Below are 24264 nucleotides of genomic sequence, written 5' to 3' on the forward strand. Positions count from 1 at the left end.
ACCCCACTGATAGCTATTTTATCCCCAATTTTTATAAAGCACGTAGGTAAGTATATCTACGCTCTAAAATTTGTTTAAAAATAATCATAAGATACGTATGATTTCTACATAATATCCTTACATTTTAACTTTCTTTTTCCTTAGATATTTCCTTACATTTTTGAAACGTAATTTGCATCCATAAAAATTCTATACAAACTGACGGTCTTTTCACTTACCTACCTATGAAAACATGATGGAAAGCTGACACAAAAATTTCAGTAGTAACGAAATAAAAGTATTTTTTAACTAGTTAAATTGCATACAATTAAAACCCACCAATCCCATGGGTTTTATTGTAATTAAGCTCTTTTATTACGAATTTAATGATATTCAAAGTCGAAGACGATACAGTAGCGCAAACAGAATACATTAACACAGAGTACATACTAATCAACCTTCTAAAACCAGTAATACCGGATTCTTAGTCGTATTGAAACTAAGAAGGACGCGTATGTTTCATAAAGCCCTGTATCAAAATATATAAAAAACCCATCAGACCTTATCAAAATTATAATTTAGATATCAAACCCACAATCATAATATTTGTACGTTTGTATTTAATTTCCCCTAAACTCTCGTGTCTACAATCAGTCTTTTTTTCTTTCGCGTCAAGATGTTGCCTACGACAAGCAGTAAAAAATAAAAATAAAAAGGTGTCTATGGTACTATCGCGTGGAGACGTAGCTAATGTGTAATGCGGTTGGGTTTTTGTCCAGTGCCTTGACTTTTTGTTCCTTTTTTCTCTCGGATTCGGTTACGGTTTGTATTGATCGAGAAATCCGATTTCGAAATGGGTGCCCCGAGTTTTATTGTTGCCACGATACGTTCTTAAACAATAAAAAACGCATTTTAAACTGAGAATGCAATTCTCACATGTCACGTTCAGAAATTGAAGGGGACCCGGTCTGGTCGTGTTTTAGAAAAGTAATTATTCAACATCGATTGGGTTCGACTTGAGGTGAGGACAATAAAAGACCTAATTTATTTTTCTTATAACAATATTGCCTTCGATTGCAAACGTGATACCGTGTGTAGTTGTTTGATTGAAGTTGCGTAAATTAATGCTTAGTTTGAATGAAGTGGTTGGAACCGTAGCAGCCAATTTTAGACCAATTTAGTTGTTGACATATTATTATAATTCTATTTTGTGGCATTGACCATTTGTGTGGTAACGAAGGTCACTAAATTTCCCTTCTATCAGAATTTTATTTAATAATAGATGTTTAAGTTATTACATTGCATCATCAAGAGTGAGTAATAGCTCTTATTTTAAGTTCTCAGTGTAATCTACATAATTTTATGAGGCGTATCGGTTGCTACAATAAGCTCATAATTTCGTACGAGGTTCTTTATAATGGCCGTACAATTTAAGCCTTAAGGTGTTAAAAACGTGAAATGAAATTAAATACCAATAAAGTACTCACAATGCGTCGGCGCCTTCCCTGCTAAGTAATCCTCTTTACATATAAATTTGTTGTCGTCTAACACGTACAATTCTTCACCGGTGGACAGTTGCTTCCTGCAGACTAGGCAGGTGAAGCAATTCAGGTGGAACACCTTTTCTCGTGCTTTCCTAACCAGATCTGATGGGGATATTCCGTGACCGCAGCCGCTGCATTTTGTACCGTAACGTCTGTAAACAAAATGTTAACAAATTTTATTCCAAACCAGATTTCACTACAGGAGTTTACGTCGGGGGTCGGGGGTTCGATCCCGGGCACGCATCTCTAACTTTTCGGAGTTATGAACGTTTTGAGCAATTAGATATCCCTTGCTATATAACAGGGAAGGAAAACATTGTGAATAAACCTGCGTGCTTGAGAGTTCTCCGTGATGTTCTCGAACGTGTGTGACGTCTGCCAATCGGCAATTGGTCAGCATAGTAGATTTTGACCAAACTCTTCTCATTGTGAGAGGAGACCCCGTGCTCAGCAGTGAGCCGGTAACAGGTTGATGATGATGATGATGGTGATGCCTTGCATTTAGTGAGAAATACTTGAAATATATTTGCGCTCACATAAAAATAATTTAATATAATCTCTAAACAGATAAAATATACACAAAGAACTATTTTTAATAATTCCCCAGGTAATTGTGTACATTCTACACAATAGACTTTGGATATTGCGTGATTTAAAATCATTTGTAAAACCGTTTTTGAATCGATTTTATTTGACATTGATGACCAGCTGATTGCTAAATACCAACTTTATCATAATAATAACCCATATAAATACCGAGTGCTAGATTATAAATCGAATAAATCACCACCGACTGCCAGATTTTATATGAATCTATGATGAAATATTAATCGTAAACATAATAAAGACGCCTTTTGACTCCATCGACATATCGGTAACCTATCAGTAAATCGATAAAATATAACATTAACATTCGTTAACTGGTTCGGAGAATTATGTTAAAACGCAAATATGAAGATTAAGCTCTGTAAAGATTGATCCCGGAAGTAGGTAATAGTCGGTAGCGAGCTTATCGAATGTTTCGCAACTAAGTACCTACGTCCTACAGGCTACATATATAGCAAATCATTCTACTCTGTATCAACCGCAATACTTCTACAACTTACGAGTACTCCAAGACATATCAACTTTGTATGTTATTAAAATCGCACCAATATAAGTTACCTAGTAGTATAGTAGGTACCTACACCCCTAAAATGTGGTTAATAATTCTGTTGTACTAACGTAATGTTTACACTCTAAACTAAATTAAATTGACAGGTCTAAATCTTGTGCTGTCGTTTTCCATAGGGAGTATTGTAAAAGGGATAAGCAATTAGCAATGTATTTAACTTGTCATTTTATTTGAGTTTAGAAATTGTGTAGGTACAGCAGAATTTGTCACACTGAATGACCTTTCTAAAACCGTCTTTCTAGCAATATTGCGAGTCTCTAAACAAAAAATAAACGTCATTTTACTCCATGCTATTATGAATCGGATAAAACTAAGTTGCATTTCCCACGCTATGCCAGTGACTTCATAAACTTATTTTTTCTTACTGGTAAAGTAATTGCATTTATTGTCAATTCATGGTCATACCAACCTAATTTGTTCACAGTTGTAACGAAAGGGTCAAGTGTGTTGCAGTATTTTAAGTATACAAGAAAAGTCGTGTTAATGTGGTAGTATACCAAAAAACCAGTTCATATTGATTAGATAAATTAAAATCATCATAGAGGCCATATACCTCTCCATTTAAAGTTTTATGATATGCTAGCAGATACCAATCAGTACCCTTATTATAAATGCCAAAGTGTGTGTTTGTTGGTTTGTCCTTCAATCACGTCGCAACGGTGCAACGGATTGATTTTTTGCATGGGTATAAATAAAGACCTGGAGAGTGACATATGCTACTTTTTATCCCGGAAAATCAAAGATTCCTTCGGGATTTTCAAAAATTTAATTCCACGCGGACGAAGTCGCGGGCATCAGCTAGTGATAAATAATCGTCGGCGTTATCATAAAAAGTATCTAGATATTTTCAAGTTTTAACCTAATGAAAAACATTACTATTATCTATGGAAATTAGATAAATAATGCCTTAAATCATAAGTTTGTTCTTGCGTTTTTCATGAATCAAAACTTAATAACATGAGTTTAGAAGTATTGTTTGCAGCCAGTATTCTTGGCACCATTCCACGCGGGCATGATTTATATACTTACCTAGTAATTAGATAAGGCTAGCTTTAAGTTTTATTGTAATGTTTAGAAGTTATTATATGAAATGCGAACAATTAATATTATACTGACAAAAGTTTCAAAACATTATTTTAGACATGGAAGACCTTCAACAATTTTTTCTACTGTTGGTATTTTTAACGCACCGAAAACATTCGCCTCAGTTTTTTTAAGGTAGTGTTATAGATCAACCGTTTATGACAGACATAAAATTTAGAATTATGTGATAACGGTGTCAGTCAGATTCGTGAGTAATGTTCGAAGCGGTGATTTTTAGGTCAATACCAAAGCCAGGCCGCCGTGGTCGTGATGACAGTCGTTTTATTGACTCTTAACACGCAACCGGTCAATTGGCGCCTGTTTTTGTGTTAATCTAGTTAAATCGAACGCAAGCCTAGTTAAGATCGGTCGATGCTCTTAGGGACTGCAGTTTATGTTTGACACAGAAAATCCTGCTGCCTTAATCAAAACAGTGAGGTTTTTGGAAGTTTTCAGGTGTCTAGACCTTAAAGTACAAATAGGTACCTACTTGCCAGTAGTAATAACAAAATAGTAAATTCATTAAAAGAATAGTAAAATTAATCAAACCCTGTTAAGTGTAAAGCTATAAGTGCCTAATATTTTAATTTGTTTAACTTCAGAATATTATAAAGTTGTGTGTTCCATCTTGCCCTATTATCCTCTGTGCTGAGTTCAATAAATTAATCAATCCTGGAATATTTTTTAATATTTTTTGCGGAAAACATCGTGAGGGAATCTGCATGCCTGAGAGTTCTCCATAATGTTCTCAAAGGTGTGTGAATTCTGCCAATCCACACTTGGCCAGCGTGGCCTATACCATGTCTAACCCTTCTCATTCTGAAACGAGACCTGTACCAGTATTGGGCCAGCAATGGGTGGATGACGATGGAAAACGTGATTTTTGTAATAAGTATTCAAAGCTTAAACAGTAGGTAAATAAGTTAAATAAAATAATCTCAAAGGTAAGAAAAAATATCGTAACAAATTATGTCAGATTTAGATTTTAGTTGTACCTATCGTTCTTGTATCTGTTTTAAATACATTTTTTTTTTCATCATTTTATCGTCGCGTCGCACTGAATGATTACCTGGCTGATTTGCATAAACGGTGTCTGTGCATGAATAAAACATAAGCCCGCTTTGGCGCGAACTGGCAATCCGCCACGGTAAGTTTGATCATTGCCGCCAAATTTCTAATAGTTCGAAATTCGTATACCTAGTAATTATATAAATGGCTTTACGTAATTTTATATAAAAAAAATCAAAAATAAAAACAAAGACCGACTTCAATAACCACAAAAACTAAAAAGTAAAAATACTTAATTTAATTTATTACCGAATATATTGTGTAGGTAATAGGTATACAAGAGTAATTGTAGTTCTAGAATAATATTTTTTGGAGCCGGTGAAAGTTAGCCGCACGAACTCTTCATATTGTTTTGCGACTCCGCATTGGCACCTTATTGGCACCGACTCCAAAAAATATTATTATAGAACTTATTTTTTACTTTTTAGTGTTTGTGGTTATCGAAGTCGGTTTTTTTTTTGTAATTTTTTATTTCACAATTTTTTGTGGCGCCATTGTACTAAAATATGATATGCCTACTGAAGCCTATTAAAACCTACTGTTTACTAAGCTATTATACTGATAGCAAGCATTTTTCTCGTATCTATTGAGGAGTTATGTTCTCATCTCCCAAGATATTCATCAAATCTTCAGCTATATCTATTTAAAAAAAAAAACTAAAACGGGTCCACCGCTGATGTACGACCAAACAAAAAAAACATCAAAATCGGTTCATATTTGGCGGAGAAGTGAGTAACCAACCATACAAAAAAAACATACAGTCGAGTTGAGAGCCTTTTTTTGAAGTCGGTTAAAAATACGTATCTTTGATAATATAGGTATGCATAAATACTCGTAAGTAATAAGCTACTTGCACAACTTCAATCTCGGAGTTAGGTGCTTCGTTTTCTATTTATCGGATGCAAATGGGTGCAATGAAACGCGCTTAAGTATAAAAATGAAGTGATACTATACCTATAGGTAAGTATTTGGTGGATTCCATATCGTTCGTACCTCACTACGCTTTCACAATCCACGCACATCCCTGGTGATAGGCAACTGATGAGGCACCCTAAAATTTGTATGGATCTGGTATAGACAACCTTACGAAACTCTGGAAACTTTTAAAGACTATTTGGAACAGGATACCTAAGTATATACCTAATTACAAAAATGGACGAATGAAAATGGCATAGACGTGCTAAACTATTACAAATAATAGGTATGTCCCGCAAAAAAATAGATAAAATTCTACAAAAAAGGGATTTCTGAAAATAATTTAAAACAATCAATAATTGGTGCTGTGATAGCCTAGTGGTTAGCACATCCGCCTTCTAAACGGAGCTCGGGGGTTCGATCCCTGGCCTCTAACTTTTCGGAGTTATGTGCGTTTTAAGTAATTAAATATTACTTGCTTAACGGTGAAGGAAAACATCGTGGGCATCGTGCATGCCTGAGAGTTCTCCATAATGTTTTCAAAGGCGTGTGAAGTCTACCAATCCGCACATGGCCAGCGTGGTAGACTATAGCCAAAACAGTTCTCAGTCTGAGACGAGACCCGTGCTCTGTAGTGAGCCGGCGATGGGTTGATGATGATGATGAATACTGGGTTGGGTGGGCTGGGTGTTATCCAACCGAAATGATGTGACTTAAAGAGGAAACCGAAATGTGACTAAATGAAGTCATCAAGCAACTTGCTACCAAAAACGCAAACTCTTTCATGGTTCCGTAGATGATTATCAAAATTCAGGTTTATGTATAGTTACTCCATACTAGGAACAATGCGGAAGTGTATCTGTTAATTTTGTACAAAGATCGTTGGCTATGATAGGATCATACTAATTTGAAATATACCCAAGAATATTACTTAATAGTTATTAATTATCCATACCTAATATAATTATGAAATTATGAATGCGAAAGTGCGTCTGTCTGTGTGTCTGTCTGTCTCCTAGCTTTTCACGGCCCAACAGTTCAACCGATTTTGACGAAATTTATATATATAGCTGGCATCCTGGGGAAGGACATAGGCTACTTTTTATCATGGAAAATCAAGGAGCTCCCACGGGATTTTTAAAATCGTAAATCCACGCGGACAAAGTCGCGGGCATCATTAAGTATTTTCTAAATTGTCTCTAGTCTGGTCTGGCGGGAGGCTTTGGCCGTGGCTAGTGCAGTTACCACCCTACCAGCAAGGCCGTGCGGGCCCGTATACGATAGGCGGGTACGATACCGTGTAGAAACCGATCAAGGGTATGGGTTTAATGTAACTGCCATACCTCTTCCAAGTTAGCCCACTTCCATCGTAGACGGCAACATCACTTACCATCAGGTGAGATAGCATTCAAGGACTAATTTGTATCAGAATTAAAAAGTATAAAAAAATATTGAAATAAATCTTTTAAATTGGCATTGCTTTTGTAATATCATCGAGCATCTGAAGGCATTAAAACAGCGGAAACACTAATGAACCCCTTTCCGCTGACCTGCGACAAAATAACTTTTTTTACACTTTTGGGCGCCATATGATTCAACAGTTCTAATAATATTTGTTTTTTGTAAAATGTCGAGAAGCAACTTATAATATGTAAGTATACCTATATCTACTTGGGCAATTATGTGGTTTCGGTTTTAGAACAAAAATACTAAGTTCGTAATTTTACGGGTATTGAAAGGTTAATGCACTCTTCTACTTAGAGAGGGCAATTGTACCTGGGCAAAATTAAAAGCCACCTAAATTCCGCCATCGGTCCATCTAGTTTTTTATGGTTCCGTACCTCAAAAGGAAAAACTGAACCCTTATAGGATCACTTTGTTGTCTGTCTGTCTGTCAAAAACCTATATGGGACTTCCCGTTGACCTAGAATCATGAAATATGGCAGGAAGGTAGGTCTTATAGCAGACATGACGAAATTTGGTACAGAGATAGCTTGCATCCCGGGGAAGGACATAGGCTACTTTTTATCCCGGAAAATCAAGGTGTTCCCACGGGATTTTTATTAACCTAAATCCACGTGGAGTGGCGGGCATCAGCTAGTTATGTAATAATTACCATATTATTTATGCCTAGATAGATATCTTTGGTCACACGAGTAGTTCTATAGGTAATATCTACTCGTGTGTCTTTGGTGCCTTAGTACCTACCTACTAAATAGGTAGTTACACTTCGCAGTGTTTGCCACATTATTTAATTGTTTTAACATTTTCCGTTACAGTGGCTGACTTGTATGATGCCATGTTCAAGTCAGTCACTCGCATTCATATCTGATGTAAAATCAACACAATGTCGTGTAAAATGTACCTACCATGTCGTATCTCCTCAAATCTTTTTCACAAGTAAATTTTTTTATAATTTGAAAACAAGCATTATATAAATGATACAAAATCGTCATTTATCAAGATTTTGTGATTCACTGCTTCACATAACGGATAACAAATCGTAAATTTGCATGCTGAAAACCGGCCAAGTGCGAGTCGGACTCGCGCACCGAGGGTTCCGTACCTTGGAAGGATAAGTGTAATTATTTTGTTGCTTAAATTATCCCCAACTGTACATTTGACATAAAAATAGAGTAATTCTTGAGGGCAAATATTTTTTTTGTTAAAAATTGAAAAATACATAACATTTGTCGTTTACGCCTTGTGACGTCATTAAGGGATTTCCGTCAGCGTGACGTTAAGAATTAATTAGGTTTAACCTATAGGATAAATAAAATCATACTTTTTTTCGATTAAGTATTCTCTTTAATAATGAATTCTAGCCTATGGGGCTACACAAAAAAATCACATCATTTTATTAGGTACCTACTACGTCAGTCCAAGACCCTATTGCAAACTTTAATGTGATAGCTACGATTTTCAAGTTATTCCCTTTACTTGTGCTTTACATTGCTTCTTACCAAATCATGATTCTAAGTCAACGGGAAGTATCGTATAGGTTTTGATTTCCATGCTAGTGTAAAAATATTGACAGATTGACGCATATAGGCTGACAACGAAGTGATCCTATTAGGGTTCCATTTGAGGTACGTCGTACGGAACCCTAAAACTTTGCGTTTGTATTCGGTTTTAAAATAAAAATTATTTCGTTAAAAGCTACAAAACCCAAGAGTCTAGATTTAGTTTTTTCAACATTTATACACGTCTTCTTGCGCTATTTTTGCTTTTTTGCCGGCATTTTCAGATATTTTTTGTCTGGCGACTTTTGCAAGAGAACAAAGCGCTTCCTTGGCGTTGTAAAAAGCAATCTAAAGAAATCTTATTCGAAGAAACTACTTTTTGGCCCTGGGGCGAGCCTACAGTGTCTACTGATTCGCAACGTCTTGCGTCTTCTGCGTTACAAAAAAATGCTGAAGCGTCCACCGTGCACGGGTTTTTTTCATTCCTATTAACTTGTCTTTTCATCACTTTAGTAACGCGGGTTTGCTCAATTATTGCGGAGTGCAATAAAAGTTTTAAAAATCACCCTAGTAACTTTTGCTATTTTCTTGACAGTTAGCGTAAAATTGAAATTCGAACTCGGTACCTAACATGCCATGCTCGCTCGAGCACGTGCAACAGGAACTTGTCAATGCATACCTCGTATCTTTAATCGCATAAAGAAGCTAATTTCCTTACTCGTTTATCTCAGAAACTTACCTAAAAAAATCATTCCTACAAAAGAGTTTGTTGTCCCGCGAGTAGCACTTGTCGGCGAGCGGCGCACGGCAGTCGGCGCAGCGCACGCACGCCGCATGCCATGCTCGCTCGAGCACGTGCAAGAGGAACTTGTCTAGGATGGGCTTCTCGCAGCCAGCGCATGCCATAGCGCCGCCTGCCTCGCCACGTCCTGGTGACAAAAAAAAGTACGGTTAACCAAGGAAATCATATCTACTAGTGAAGTACATAGGTTGGTACATCATACCTAGATATAGCACGCGACAGGTCGAGATGGCAATCGGGGAATTAAGCTTGGGGACGCCCCGCCCCGCACACCGGTACGTCACCCGCTCTCGCTCGCACCGGGTTAGCGCGGGGGCTGTGCGGGTTTGCGGGGCGTTCCCTCCCGGTTTGACAGTTCAACCTGTCGCGTATTGTAAGTACATGTATCTTCAATCTGCACGAACAACGAACGGAGTAGGATATGAGAGACCAAAGGACGTACAAAATAGATAATTGACAAAAACGGTAGATCTACTAAGTCTTTTGTATATAGGTATCTAGTATCTAATACTACTAGAATTCTATTCTTAGATGCATGCCCAGAACGAGCGATATGGGCAGCGCGAAAAAGAATACCTATTAGGTACTTTACATTCTTAGAACATCCTGCAGCCTGTCAAAGGAGTTTTGGTGGTTAACAAATCCACATAAATCTAAGTACCTACCTAAGCTAAACCCCCGACGCGCGACGGCCTACTATCGTAATTTACTCCAAATAGTTGGGTCACAGCCAGCGATGAGCTCAATATAGTCATAATGTATAAGTAACTAGCTGATGCCCGCGACTTCGTCTCGGAACTCTTTGATTTTCCAGGATAAAAAGTAGCCTATAATATTTTTTTCCAGGCAATTTAAATTACAACAATGGCACTCTCCAGGTTTTTGTCTATAGGTAGGTACCCATGCAAAAAATCACGAATTTGATTCATCTTCAAGAGATGTCACATCGTTCGATGTGCAAAGCCTAAATTGTGAATAGGTATTTAAAACCCCAAAAACTGTTTATAGTCCAAGGACTGATCGCAGATAGAAGAGATAGAGAGAGCAAAAAAAATATGGAGGTATGAATTGGACTGGCTTGTGCTAGTTGTGCAACCCATTTTGTTTATTAGTGGTCAAAGTTAAGGGTAACTCTAACATAACATTATCCGCCTGTGATACAGTTTGACAGCTGGTTATGTTAGCCAAGTGTTAGTCATACTAATTCGTAAGGTACTTTAGATGGGCTCAAATCTTAACTAGGTACGCAAGTAAAATATGTGTAGGTATATTTATGTACTCGTAGATATACCTATTATAGAAAGCAAACCTACCTATACCTAGTATGTGCTATGCAGTAAGTGTCTAGAACATTGGAGAAATGCCCTTAGTGCTTCGTTTTATCGCACGCCGGTAGCGAACGGCTGCGCCATAATAGGATTGTGTTTTACGATCGATAAAGCTTAGTTGAATAAAGTTTTATTAGCATATGTTATTACCGGCCATGTTATGTACTTTCGCAAATAAAATGTAGCTGGTTTCAATATGGATAGACCTATTTTTTGTTCAATACCTTAAATACATGTTTAAGATTTACAATAGAATAGGTGACCGTGCCTACGTAGACTCCGTCGTCTCCGAGGCCGTCTTTGCGCAATAGGTTATTTCTATCTTTGTTCCAAAACTTGGAAAGCACAACCCTAAGTACATCCGAACCACTAACCCATAACCGCCTCTTACATGACCATAAATGGTCGTGTAGATTGAACTTTAAAAAGCTCGTTGTCTTCTATCGACAACAACCCATCTACTAACAGTTACCTACTAATACCTATGGGTATTTACAATCATCAAGTAGCTATTATAGAGCAACCGCAATTAGTGAATCTCAAAAATAGTGGGGGTTACATAGTGCACACATAAAATAGCTCCACAGGTAGGTACAGTATGCGGCAGAAAATGTTGTTCGACCTTTAGAAAGAGATAACGGATTTATAGAGCGTTGTCTCTGTCGTTGAGACCAACAGAACGTCACATAGGTAGGTATGAGTAACAAAGACAACGCTCTACAAAGCCGAAATCTCATTCTAAAGGTCGATGTACAATATTGTCGGCTATACTGTACCCCAGGTGCCCCAGCTAGCTAGAGTAGGTAATCTCCATGGTTTTACAGATGAGAGATTGCACATTTAACATTCTATCCTCCACAGTAATATTATAAACGCGAAAGTGTGTCTGTCTGTCTGTTTTTCTGCCTGCTAGCTTTCACGGTACAGAGCTATAGCTTAGGTACATCCCGGGGAAGGACATAAGCTACTTTTAATCCGGAAAATCAAAGAGTTCCCACGGGAATCTTAAGGGTCTACCCGTCTAATCGATTTATATGAAGTTTGGTACAAAGGTGGCATCCCGGAAATTGACATAGGCAACTTTTTATCCCGGAAAATCAAGGAGTTCCCATGGAACTTTTTTAACCTAAAAAAACCTAAATCCACGCGGAAGAAGTCGTGGGCATCATCTAGTGAAAAATAATTATTTAGCGAAACCATTTAATATCATACACGCAAAAATGTACCTATCCTTCCTTATGTTCCTTGTATGTTCCTTACCCAATCTGAAATTAGAATTTACAATTCAGTGCTTAAACGTACAGACCTACCTAACTTACCTAGATAAGATTCAGATTTCGGGTGCAATATGGCTTATAACTTTATGATCTATACTATGTATAAGTCGTTTTATAACGCAGATAGTTTAGTAATAGATTTGTTAAATCTTTTTGTCAATAGGTATAGAGCAAGATCCCACTGCCGCCAGACGTTACTTATTTTATGCGAAACAAAATGTGTGGAATAGAGTACTTAGTGTTAGTGTGTACTACTAACGTACGCCTATCTGCTAGCTTGTGCTGTGGACCAATTTATAGGTATCAGCTACTGAAAGTACCTGTTTTATAAAATTACTCACTCAATAATTAATATTTAATACTGCTAGACACTACGGCAATTTCCGCCAGACTTAAAGCTCGTAAAAATAACATAGTTTATCTCATTTATAATCTGAGTCGTAATTTTATATTATGAAACTTAGGAAATCTATGTCTAAATAAATAAAAGGAAAAGCTCACTGACTGACTGATCTATCAACGCAAAGCTCAAACTACTGGCATTTGGCATGCAGATAGCTGTTATGACGTAGACATCCGCTAAGAAAGAATTTTTGAAAATTCAACCCCTAAGGGAGTAAAATGGGGATATTAAATTTATATAGTCCACGCGAACGAAGTCACGGTCATAAGCTAGTATATTATATAAAAGGAAAATCTAACTAACTGACTGACTGACTGATCTATCAACGCACAACTCTAACCACTGGATGGAATTTGGCATGCAGATAGCTATTATGACGTAGGCATTCGCAAAGAAAGGATTTTTGAAATTTGAACCCCTAAGGGGGTAAAATATGGGTTTGAAATTAATGTAGTCTACGTCGACGAAGTCGCGAATGTAAGCTAGTACCTATCAATCAATCAATCAATACTTATAATAAAACTGTAACAGGTCAAATTCTGTACATTGAAGATATTTTGAAAATTTTTTTTCGAGGGCACTCTATAATCGATACTGAACACAAAACTGTAATTTTTTTCATTTTTGTCTGTCTGTCTGTCTGTCTGTCTGTCTGTCTGTCTGTCTGTCTGTCTGTCTGTCTGTCTGTATCACGGCCGCGCATCACGCTGAAACTACTGAATGGATTCCAATGAAACTTGGTACGATTTGAGGTCATACTATGAGGAAGAATATAGGATACTTTTTATCCCGAAATTCAGCATGGTTCCCGTAGGAGAGGGGATGAAAGTTAAAATGTATACTGAGTTGTAATTCATTAACGCGTAGTCCGATTTCATTCATTCTTTTTTTGTTAGAAAGGGAATATTTTAAAAATTGTTCCGTAAATATTTCAAGGTAATCGGTTTTTAACCGACTGTCAAAAATGAGGTGGTTCTTTTTTCTACATCGATTTTTTCGAGGTTTCTGGACCGATTTGCAATTTTTTTTTTAAATCAACAAAAAAAGTTTTCGTGGTGGTCACATAAAAAAATCTGGATTCAACTCCTTAATCCTGATGCTGCAGGGTTACTGCCCGCCTGAGTTATCAAGATTCAGGAAGTGTTCATAGTGAATTCATATTGTAGGTACCAAGCAACGACTTTATTCTCAGACTTCAAGTCTCAACTCCTCAACCCTGATGATGTAGGGTACAGCAGTCCTAAACTATAATGTTTCAGGAACTGCGGATGATGCAAAATTATTTTAGGTACCAAGCATAGGCTACATCATTGAATTTTGGATCCTAACTCCTCAATCCTGATGCTGCAAAGTACTGAAGTCCTAAATCGTGGGGATTTTAAAAAAAATTAAAAAATTTGAATCGACTGTTAGGCGGAACGAAGTTCGCAGGGTCAGCTAGTAGTACATAAAAATCAGCACTCAGACATTAAGAAAAGTGACTTATGTTTTTACGTGCCTTTAGCAACTGATATATTTTAATTAGCCCGAGGTACAAGCTAGCAAATATGCGTTCCTACATTCAAAGTAGGGTGACATGGTAAACAGTGAACCACTAAAATTTCGAACATTTATAGATCCACCGTACGTGAATGTAGTTAAGAACTATTGGCATTAGACGAAAGGTAATTTATTAAACTTGTGTTTTGCATATCAATTTCAGCACTAATTGTAATAGTTTATAGGTAATATTGTTTTATTTAAAAGATTGCGAATGGTTCACTGTGTACCAGTATATGTACACAGTGAATCAGGGGGTGAGTCGACAGTGAACCAATGTGTACACAGTGAATCATCATTTTAATTACCTACATTTGTCACATATTTAAAAATATTTATTGATATAAATGTCGTTAAATAAAACTACAGTAAAGTAATATTTAATCATTTCTTTATATATTTGTATTCTCTAGCAACAATCACATAAAATCAGTACAAAAAACAAACTAGTAGAGAGTAGATACTAATTTAACTTACAAATCTAATTACATTTATTACATTATTATTTTAAATTACATTCTTGTGCTGCTTTGTGTATACTCATTCCGTTCTTTATAAGATCTACAGCTTTTTTCATGTCTTTTGCATCATGTCCGCCATTTTTTCGATTTTTTACTGTAGTTCGACACATTCTAAAACAAAAAGATTACTATTATTATATTAAGTATTAGATCTTCTATTAACGCCATGTTCATAACAATCACAGTTGAAAGTTAATGCATAAATTGTATCGGACATAATGAACAAAGTGATTGGTACACAGTGAACCATGGTTCACTGTGTACCCTACGATTTTGAGCCACTGTGTGCAGACACCACTTTCTAATCTATAAGGTTACATAACTATTAAACATACCAAATTCAAAGGATATTTATATATCTAGGTTATTAAGGAACAATTACTTTACACATGGAAACAGTGCAATATAATGTTGCTAAATATACAACGATTCTAGAAAGAAAATAAATGAAAACATGTGTAATTACTTTTTTTGGCTCCAGCCTCCAAGGACAAAACCATACACTGTGCCACCGTTACGGGCGGGAGAGCGCCGTCGACTGGGGAGTGCGGGAGGTGGTAGAAGGCAAATTGTTTCGCGTTTGCAGTACGGTTTAGCAACGTCGCGTATTTGAGATATGAGTGGTGGTGCACTGTGTACTACCGGACCACTGTTTACCACCTGACCCTACACACTAGCACTACTCTATCCCACACATTTCGTTTCTCAGAAAATAAAGAACGTCTGGCGGCAGTGGGATCTTGGACCAGTAGGTACAATCATGACTTTTCATCGCTAAAAATTCCAATGCATGTAAGCAGAAATAAAAGCATATCAACTCGAAATCCTTAATTTTTTTTTCACACAATAGGTATGTTCCTTTTTCGAACGATCAAAAAGTTGACATTTATTGGCTAAATTTATGAAGGTCGCAGCGTTCGGTTGGTATTCCATATTCAAATCTTATTGTCCGATTGGTCGCGCGCCATTTCACACGATGTGTTCAGATTCAGAAAATATGTCTGACGGCGATTTACCTACAGTGGTATGGTTATGCAGCGATGCGTGTGATTTTGGATGAAATATACCTCTGTCACGCTACTTAAAAGATTTACTTCTTTACGAGTGTTATAAAACCACGGAATAGTTAGGTAAGTTTATTTAGATCACAGAGTTACCTACCTACTTAGACATTTCTAGAGCACTTTCAAATTATACGTACCTAACATAACAGGCTATTCTAAGCTACATGTATTCTGAATACCTACTTAAACTGAATAAGAGAATTTAAATCAGAAAAACTATCTTTTATATTATTAATTGATAAAACACAAAACCGGCCAAGTGCGAGTCCGGCTCGCGCACTGAGGGTTCCGTATTACAGTCGTATTTTTTCGTAATTTTTCACGATAATTCAAAAACTATGATGCATAAAAATAAATAAAAATCTGTTTTAGAATGCACAGGTAAAGCTCTTTCATATGATATGCCACTTGATATATCTTACTTCGAAAATTGAAAATACTAATTATTAGTTCATGACCACAATTTAATTTTTTTTGTGTGATCTAACCATACATTCACGGTTTTCAGATTTTTCCCCGAATGTCTGCTATATAAGCCTAGCTACCTAGGTACCTGCCAAATTTCATGATTCTAGGTCAACGGGAAGTAGTACCCTGTAGGTTTCTTGACAGACAAACAAACAGACAGACAGACAACAAAGTGATCCTATAAGGGTTCCGTTTTTCCTTTTGAGGTACGGAACCCTAAAAATCATTGTTTTTGGGGAGAAATTAAACAAGTAATTTTTTGAGTTAGTTAGAGAATGAAGTAGGCATATACCTACTTCATTCTCTAGCTTAAAAAAACCGCATCCAAAAAATCACGTTGATCTGTTGCTCCCTTGTGGCGGTATTGAAAAATGAACCAACAAGCACACTTTCGCATTTATAGATAGAATTTTAAGTAGAATTTCGTCAAAAACATGATCAAAGTATCTACCTAATAATACTTTAATTCTTCTCGAGTGAAATCTCAAACCACATAACATAGGCATAATAAATTAAGTTTTAAAACGTGTAAATAGATTTAAAAAAGTTAATCGGCTAACGTGATCGTGAAAGTTATAGATCGCTTTTCGCATTTATTACCTATTTATTAATATTAAATAGGTAGGATTTCATCAAAAACATGGTCTAATACTATTTTAATCCTCCTTGAGTGAAATCTCAAACCACAATATATTATAAACTTGGCTTTTAAAACGTGTAAATAGATTTAAAAGTTAATCGGCTAACGTGATCGTGAAAGTTATAGGTACAGAGATCGCCTTTACACTTTCCAGAAATGCAACGGGGCCATGGATTATAGACACGGACTTGTATTTACAAAGTAACTTGTTCAATAATCTGTGGTTTTACCTCAATATTATGAGCATGCTTTGGCTTAAATAAGTAGGTAGGTAGGCTAGGTCAGTAGGTACGTACCTACTCAGTATGGATTTTATATGTAAGTATTTATATACCGGGTGTAAACAGAACGCTAGCAAAAACTTTTACGTTATTGATATACTACCTAAACACAATCCTATAACAATAACCATTTGTCTCATATTGTAGTTTTAGTGATTTAGTATTTTTAAACCCGCAATGTATAAGTATTGTCCAAAACTCGGGCCAATGCCCCGTTTAATGATAGTTTCCTAATTAAATTACAGCTACTCTGCACTACATGTACCTACTTGTATACCTACCCAGTAATACCCTGTAGGTACCTACACGTTGTTATTCTAAGACCTACACCTAAACATTAAGAATTTCCTATGTAACCTCTACATCTCATTCAAAAATCATAAAGATAGGTATTAGGTACCTACCCGATATGAAAAACCATATTAGGTGGTACTTCCCATAAATCCATAGTTCCATATTAATATTATATATGTATGTAGGTATATGCGAAAGTGTGTCTGTCCGTCTGTCTGTGTGCTTTTCACGGCTCATCGGCTTAACCGATTTTAACGAAATTTAGTACAGAGATAGCTCGCATCCCAGGGTCCCTAACCCGGGATGCAAGCTAGGCTACTTTTTATCCCGGAAAATCAAGGAGTCCCCACGGGATTCTTAAAAACCTAAAACCACGCGGACGAAGTCGCAGGCATCAGCTAGTCAGCTAGTTATAAATAATTATTATTTTAAAATACTATGGTGTTGAGCCAAAACTATATACCTACCTAACAAACTAAATGATGAGTATTCTCTGGCATGATAAGTCAACGAACTTTTGATAAACGGGCGATACCTACCTACCCACATAGTTGTGAAAAATCATACAAAAAGCGGATTAAATTATACAAATAGTGTTTTATCTGCAAAAGCCATTGTTTATAATTTTTTCTCAAGTGCACCGTTGGGAATTGACAACAAGAAATTTAAAAACCCAATTTTAAGAAGCGTGCCAATCTTTTGTCAGGTTTTTCATCCATATCCCTGGTTTTTTAATCTAGGTAGGTAGGTAGACTAGGTACCTATAGTCCGCGACAGGTTGAGATGACAATCGGGGTATGAGGCTGGGAGACGCCCCGCACACCTCCATGCCACCCGCGCTCGCCCGCACCGGGTTAGCGCGGGGGCTGTGCGGGATGTGCGGGGCGTTCTCTCCCCGATTGTCATTCCAACCTGTCGCGTACTTTACCTTCTTACCTATATAAAAAATTTAAAAAACAGGTATGAAAGGTACCTTCCTTAATTTTTTACCGCAAAATCTCTTAAAACATCTCATAAAGGGCATTTAAATTTATTCTGCCTTACATACCTACCTACTACTAAGTAGATCTGCCTATATCTACCTATAGTGCGCGCGACAGGTCGAGGTGGCAATCCGCATATGAGGCGAGGGGACACCTCGCACACCCGCACAACACCCGTGCTCGCCCGCACCGGGGCTGTGCGGGTGTGCGGGCGTACCCACGCCGATTGCCATCTCGAACTATTGCGTACTACTACCTACCTACTAGGTACCTACTAGGTAGTAGGTACCTAGTCTGATAGGTATTTGTAATATCCAGTAAGGTAGGTAGTAGGTACCGAACTACCTGCCTATCTAGATAAGTACCTACCTACCTAAAGATCACAGACAGAAAAACAACCTAAACCTAGATAGGTTTTTATACCTCCTACCTAGCTATTTGCACCCAATAAGGACCGGGTACTAATAAGGACCACTGTAAAAAAAACTCTCATAGTTATTTTTAAAATTACTTTAAATTTCGCTTGCCATGTGCTATGCCACTCATAGACAAAATGCAACCGAGCCATCTCGCTCGAGAGCCACTATCGATAGTAACCATTAGTTTGTGTCATGCAATGGTTAAGACAGTGCGAGGAGCACGATTAAGGCGATATGCGTCCCAAAAGACACATTTCGGATGTTCAAAGAATCAAGTTTTGGCCTCAAAAACTACAAATTTGTTTATTTATTTTTTAATATTATAAAAATTAAAGATATTCTTTAGGGTATTACGAGAGCCAAAATACGATTGGCACAATTTGGCTCGATACAAAAAAATCGTGAAGTTTCCCCAAAATACGCATTTTTTACACGACCGTTAGGAGAAAACCCAGTTTTATTCGATTGATATAAAACCAATTTCAATAAAATTCCGTATTTACGCTCACCGTTTAATACACTAAGGGATTACGGTAGGTATTATTTTATGGTAACAGAGCACCTAGAATTTTAAATATAAATATTTACAAAAAGCGTGCAGTAAATTTGCAAAAATACATTTCGCCTTTGTGATCCCATTTCGCCTTAATGGATTATTTCAGTGACGGATAGGTATTAGGTACCTATCTAAGCGTTGCGCGGGTTTAGGTCACACGAGTTTAATATGGGTTGGTACCTGAAAGCTTGATAGGTAGGTACCTACAATCACGATAAACGTAATCGGTTGCTACTTATCTATTCACTGCAAGAGGCATGGACTTTGCAAGCTTTGTACCTAGAGTTTGCGCCGTCAGTAGGCCTAAATATCTAACTAATTGTATAATAATTATATAAATATACATTACAATATAACTTAAGTGTTTTTGTACGACCTTTTTGTTAACATTTTGGTCTTACCGATATAGAGATTAAAATCTTAAATAATGAATGAGAAGGTAGGTAAATAAGGCCTTCTTTAAAATTAAGAAACGTACCTACCTACTTTTGTACTAATTTTGTATTAATATGGCACAGTAGGTATATTTGTTACTTATAGGTAAGTATAATTAGATAGCTTTTTTAAAAATACAACTAGGTATGTAGGTATATACTTATAGTGCATAAATTTTGAGAAAGGACTCGTCATGTTTTGCTTTACGTGTCAACTGTCATGGTTAAAGTACGATTTTAGTCCCTAATCTAAGCGTAAACCGTAGGTAGGTAGGTAGGTACCTACTCGTACTTTTGACACAAACCTAGAGCATAATATAATAAATATGGCAAATCCTTTCTCAAAATGTAATCATTATAGATACAGCTACCTACTTATTAGGTAACCTACCTAGGTGATAAGTTTAATATACACTTTTAACTAGTTCAGGTTTAGATTAGCAGTCCAGGGATAGTGAGCATTAGGTAGGAAGGTACTCTTATAAGAATTTTATGATTTTTTAGCCCGTAAAGCTCATATCACAACTAATACAGAACTAAAAACCACCATCTTGCCTCAGTGTAGATTAGGGGTATGTAGGTAGGCTACTAGCCTATATCATATCCCAGAACTTCTATTGAGATAAGGGACATACCTAGAAGTTCTGGGATGTAAGTTGAAGATGCTTACCTATGAAGAGTTAATCAATTTTAGCATACTTAAGTAATACCTATATTAGGTATAAGTTCCTACAGAAAACTCAGAGCTGCCTGACCAGGATTCGAACCCGCGACCGCTTGCTTTTAACCACTAAGCCTTCATAGGTAGGTATTAGGGTAAAAATAATAGAAAATAAACAAAACAACCTCCATACGTCGGCATCGCTGATACTAATCACATTCAATGTTCGAAAAAACACGATTAAGAATTCTGTCAAAATCCTATCACGAGACACTGACTTTTACCAATGTGGTGCTGGTGGAAGGGGGGGTGTGCCCCCCGTCCTGCGGCTAAAAATCCCGCCACTTCGGCTCACGTCACTTCACTATTCAAGACACACCGCGGCTGGATCGCGCGTGACTCCCGACAACACTCCTACACGCGCGGCTTCCAAACGCGTACTGATCACAAAACCATAGCTTTTCCATCAAAACGCGCACAAGACAGAGATAGCTATACAAATAATCAATATATTAGAGCGAGAAGGAAAGGGTAGCGTTTTGAAACAGGCGTGGTTCAAGTGAGCGGCCACTCGCATCGAGGGGGTGGCGCTATCGTTGTGTATTTTTCTTTATTTTTTCCTCCGTGCGTGTTCCGTGTAGTGGGACTTCGTTTTGTGGGACACGTGCGTTCGCAGTAAATTTAAATTGCCTTGTATCGGGTAGCTGTGTAATTATAGTCTGGATTTTTCGGTTTCTCATCTAGGTTCTTTATAGTTCGGTTGTTTTGACGGGGGGCGTGTGAGCCATGTTTATGTAGATGCTTGCCCGCCTTCTGAGGTTGAAGCTCTGGGAGTTTTTATTCTGACGTTTCCAGATGTAGCTCTACAGCTAGTGTTCCCAAGAATATAGTGCTATAGTGTATTCGTATGTTTTAAGGTCTCTTCCTACCAGTTACCTATTTAAGAACAACCTTTTGTAGCACTGCATGACCTAAAGCTGAACTTAGGTAAATAAGTAGGACCTAGGTAGGTAGGTAAGTAGGTACTTTAGTGCCCTCGCTACGCTCGGACGAATCCCCCCCGTCGTACATCATACTTATACCGATATGGATTTTGTCGGGTTCAGGGGATAGAGCACAACTCTCTGAAGACAAATATGCTACTCTACCGGCCCTGAGTGGTTGTCATAAGTATTTATGGCGCCTGAAAGATGCGTGATCGTTACCAAAAATTACATGATATGGATATGGCTGGTGATGGTATATATAGAAAGTAAGTACCTACTAGTTGTGCTCATGCAAACCGTATAAGGACTGATCACAATTCGGTTGCGTTTTCGAGCTATGCCCTTCCAAAGAAGGTAGGTACATGCAAAAATAAAAACAACGAGAATAATGGCTGTTGCTCATGTAGACAGTAAGTGCTTATCAGTGCTAACCAGCCATATCCATATCATGTAATTTTTGGTAACGATAACACGTCTTTCAGGCGCCATAAATACTTATGTCAACCACTCAGGGCCGGCAGAGTAGCATATTGGTCTTCAGAGAGTTGTCCTCTATCCCCTGAACCCGACAAAATCCATATCGGTGATGGTTACCAAATTTGTTGTGACCCCCTAATCTACCTACTATTACCGCTCCCTCACTCTAGTTTACTCTGATTCGGTGCTCATTTAGATAGGTACTACTATAGGCTACCTAAGTACCTATAGGTACCTATTTATTTGTTTATTTATTTATTTATTTTCATTTATTTTATATCTAATTAGAACGGCAGTGCCACTTACACTAACTAGATGATTAATAATAATTACAAATAAAGGTACAAGAAAAAAGACAGGTACCTACCTATGTAGGTACCTATCAATATTACCTACCTACATGTATTTTGGCACATTGGACGCGAAGTTTTTAAAATAACAAGTAGGAGTTTTTTACAGTGGTCCTTATTAGGAGGCGGTCCTTATTGGGTGATTGTACCTTACTAAGTAATAGCTTATACTTACCGTCTTGCGCATAGGTAACGGGCAATACTTATTGCATTTTTTTTAGATTGAGAAACTATAAGAAAAGATCTCATAGTGGACAAAGAAAATACGAAAAGCAGCCAAAAATTTACGTCATGTTTTGCGCTTTAGATATTTTAAAAAGGGATAAGTTATAAGTATACCTAGCCCCACTAATGGAAACAAAGCAAATTCGACTGTTCTGCTAGGTACTTATAGGTAACTAGGTAGGAGAGAGTGGGGTCATTGAAGCCATCTAAGGAAAAGTTTAAAAAAATAGGTAGTAATATACATATCAATCAATTTTTTTTTTTTCTACCATAAAGCACCATTATAAAATGGTAGCTTTATTGCTACTACCATCTAGCCTATGGGCTAATAAGTAATATTATTCTAGCTTAAACTTCTACTTATGATTAATTTTTAAATCTTATTTACAGTCCAGTAACTGTCCTTAGTTTATTCTAACACGTACTTACAGTTCACTATGTTCTTGTGACCTAGAAAAATAAACTTAGCACAAGCACTATTACACAAACGCTGCACTTATGTACTTTTTAACACTAATTCGAACGGCTTGGTTCTTTTAAGGGTAATCAATTAAATTATTTTTTACTTTTTAGTGTTTGTGGTTATTGAAGTAGGTTTTTTTTTTTTGAATTTTTTTTATTTCACATTTTTAGTGGCCCCATTGTACTAAAATTATGATATGCCTGGTTAAAAACCTACCTACTGTTTACAAAGCTATTAGGTACACTGATGGCGAGCAATTTACCTACTCTTATCCATTGAGGAGTTCCGTTCTCCATCTTCGAAGATATTCATCTTTACCAAATTAAAATGGGACCATTTCTGAAGTATTTTCTACAAAACAAAAAAAGAATCACCAAAATCGGTTCATAATTGACGGAGTAATCGCGTAACAAACATACAAAAAAAAACATAAGTACAGTCGAATTGAGAACCTCCTAGTTTTTTTGAAGTCGGTTAAAAATAAGCAACAGAAAATACTTAATTATAAAATAAAATAAAGCTTTTCTTAAAGATAAATTATACGCCTCTAGCTTCTCGCTCCCAGAATGTCAAACCTCTCGAATAAATAAATTTAAAATAATATTATAAACAAATAAATATTGCTAAATCAATATAGGTATCTTACACTATCGTAAAATTTATGAAATAAGGCATTTGATAAAAAACCACACAATCTAAATAGGTACCTACCAATATACAAAGAAAAGGTGACTGACTGATCTATCAACGCACAGCTCAAACTATTGGACGGATCGGGCTGAAATTTAGCATGCAGATAGCTATTATGACGTAGGCATCCGCTAAGAAAGGATTTTTGAAAATGCAACCCCTAAGTATGGAAGTTGCGGACATAAGCTACCTAGTTGCCCATATGGATATATGTTGCTCTCATTATCCGTCGTGTGGGGTGATGCGAGCGAAAGTAATATTTATCTACTTATAAAAAAGTGATTTTCACTAATTAATAGTTATTTTTTTTAATTTTTGGTTTGCAATTGCTGAATGCCAGATAACTAAAGTATTGATTAGTATCAAAAAAAAAAGATTACAACGCACTTAAACTAGCTACCTATTTTTTTAAACTTTTCCTTAGATGGCTTCACCTACTTATTATAGCTATTGTGACGTAGGCATCCACTAAGGGTTTTTGAAAATTCAACCCCTAAGGGGGTGAAATAGGGGTTTGAAATTTGTGTAGTCTACGCGGACGAAGTCGCGAGCATAAGCTAGTAAAATAATAAAAGTTCACGTCGGTACTTAGGTAGGTACTTACATTGGTTGCGAGATTTCATGATTTTAGATGTAGGTAAGTTAACGTAGTGCCCGTAATGCCCCGGGTATGCCAA

The 24264-nt window shown here is 36.8% G+C and overlaps 1 protein-coding gene across 3 annotated transcripts in view; it reads right to left on the reverse strand.

Annotated features, from left to right (window-relative positions):
* Positions 1-20819, reverse strand: part of Lim1 (LIM homeobox 1) — a 105646-nt gene extending 84827 nt beyond the window's left edge. For 2 of the 3 annotated variants that reach the window (XM_069500781.1, XM_069500780.1), the window contains exons 1-3: positions 20582-20819; positions 9466-9655; positions 1467-1675 (exon numbers count right to left, since the gene is read on the reverse strand). In XM_069500781.1, the coding sequence (XP_069356882.1) occupies positions 1467-1675; positions 9466-9655; positions 20582-20597 (415 nt within the window). In that variant the 5' untranslated portion in view covers positions 20598-20819. The remainder of the gene's footprint in view (positions 1-1466; positions 1676-9465; positions 9656-20581) is intronic. The other variant, XM_069500782.1, reaches the window with a different exon arrangement.
* Between the last annotated feature and the right edge of the window lie 3445 nt (positions 20820-24264).

The sequence above is a fragment of the Maniola hyperantus genome, chromosome 9, assembly GCF_902806685.2.
Source record: "Maniola hyperantus chromosome 9, iAphHyp1.2, whole genome shotgun sequence".
In the NCBI taxonomy this organism is placed as follows: domain Eukaryota; kingdom Metazoa; phylum Arthropoda; class Insecta; order Lepidoptera; family Nymphalidae; genus Maniola; species Maniola hyperantus.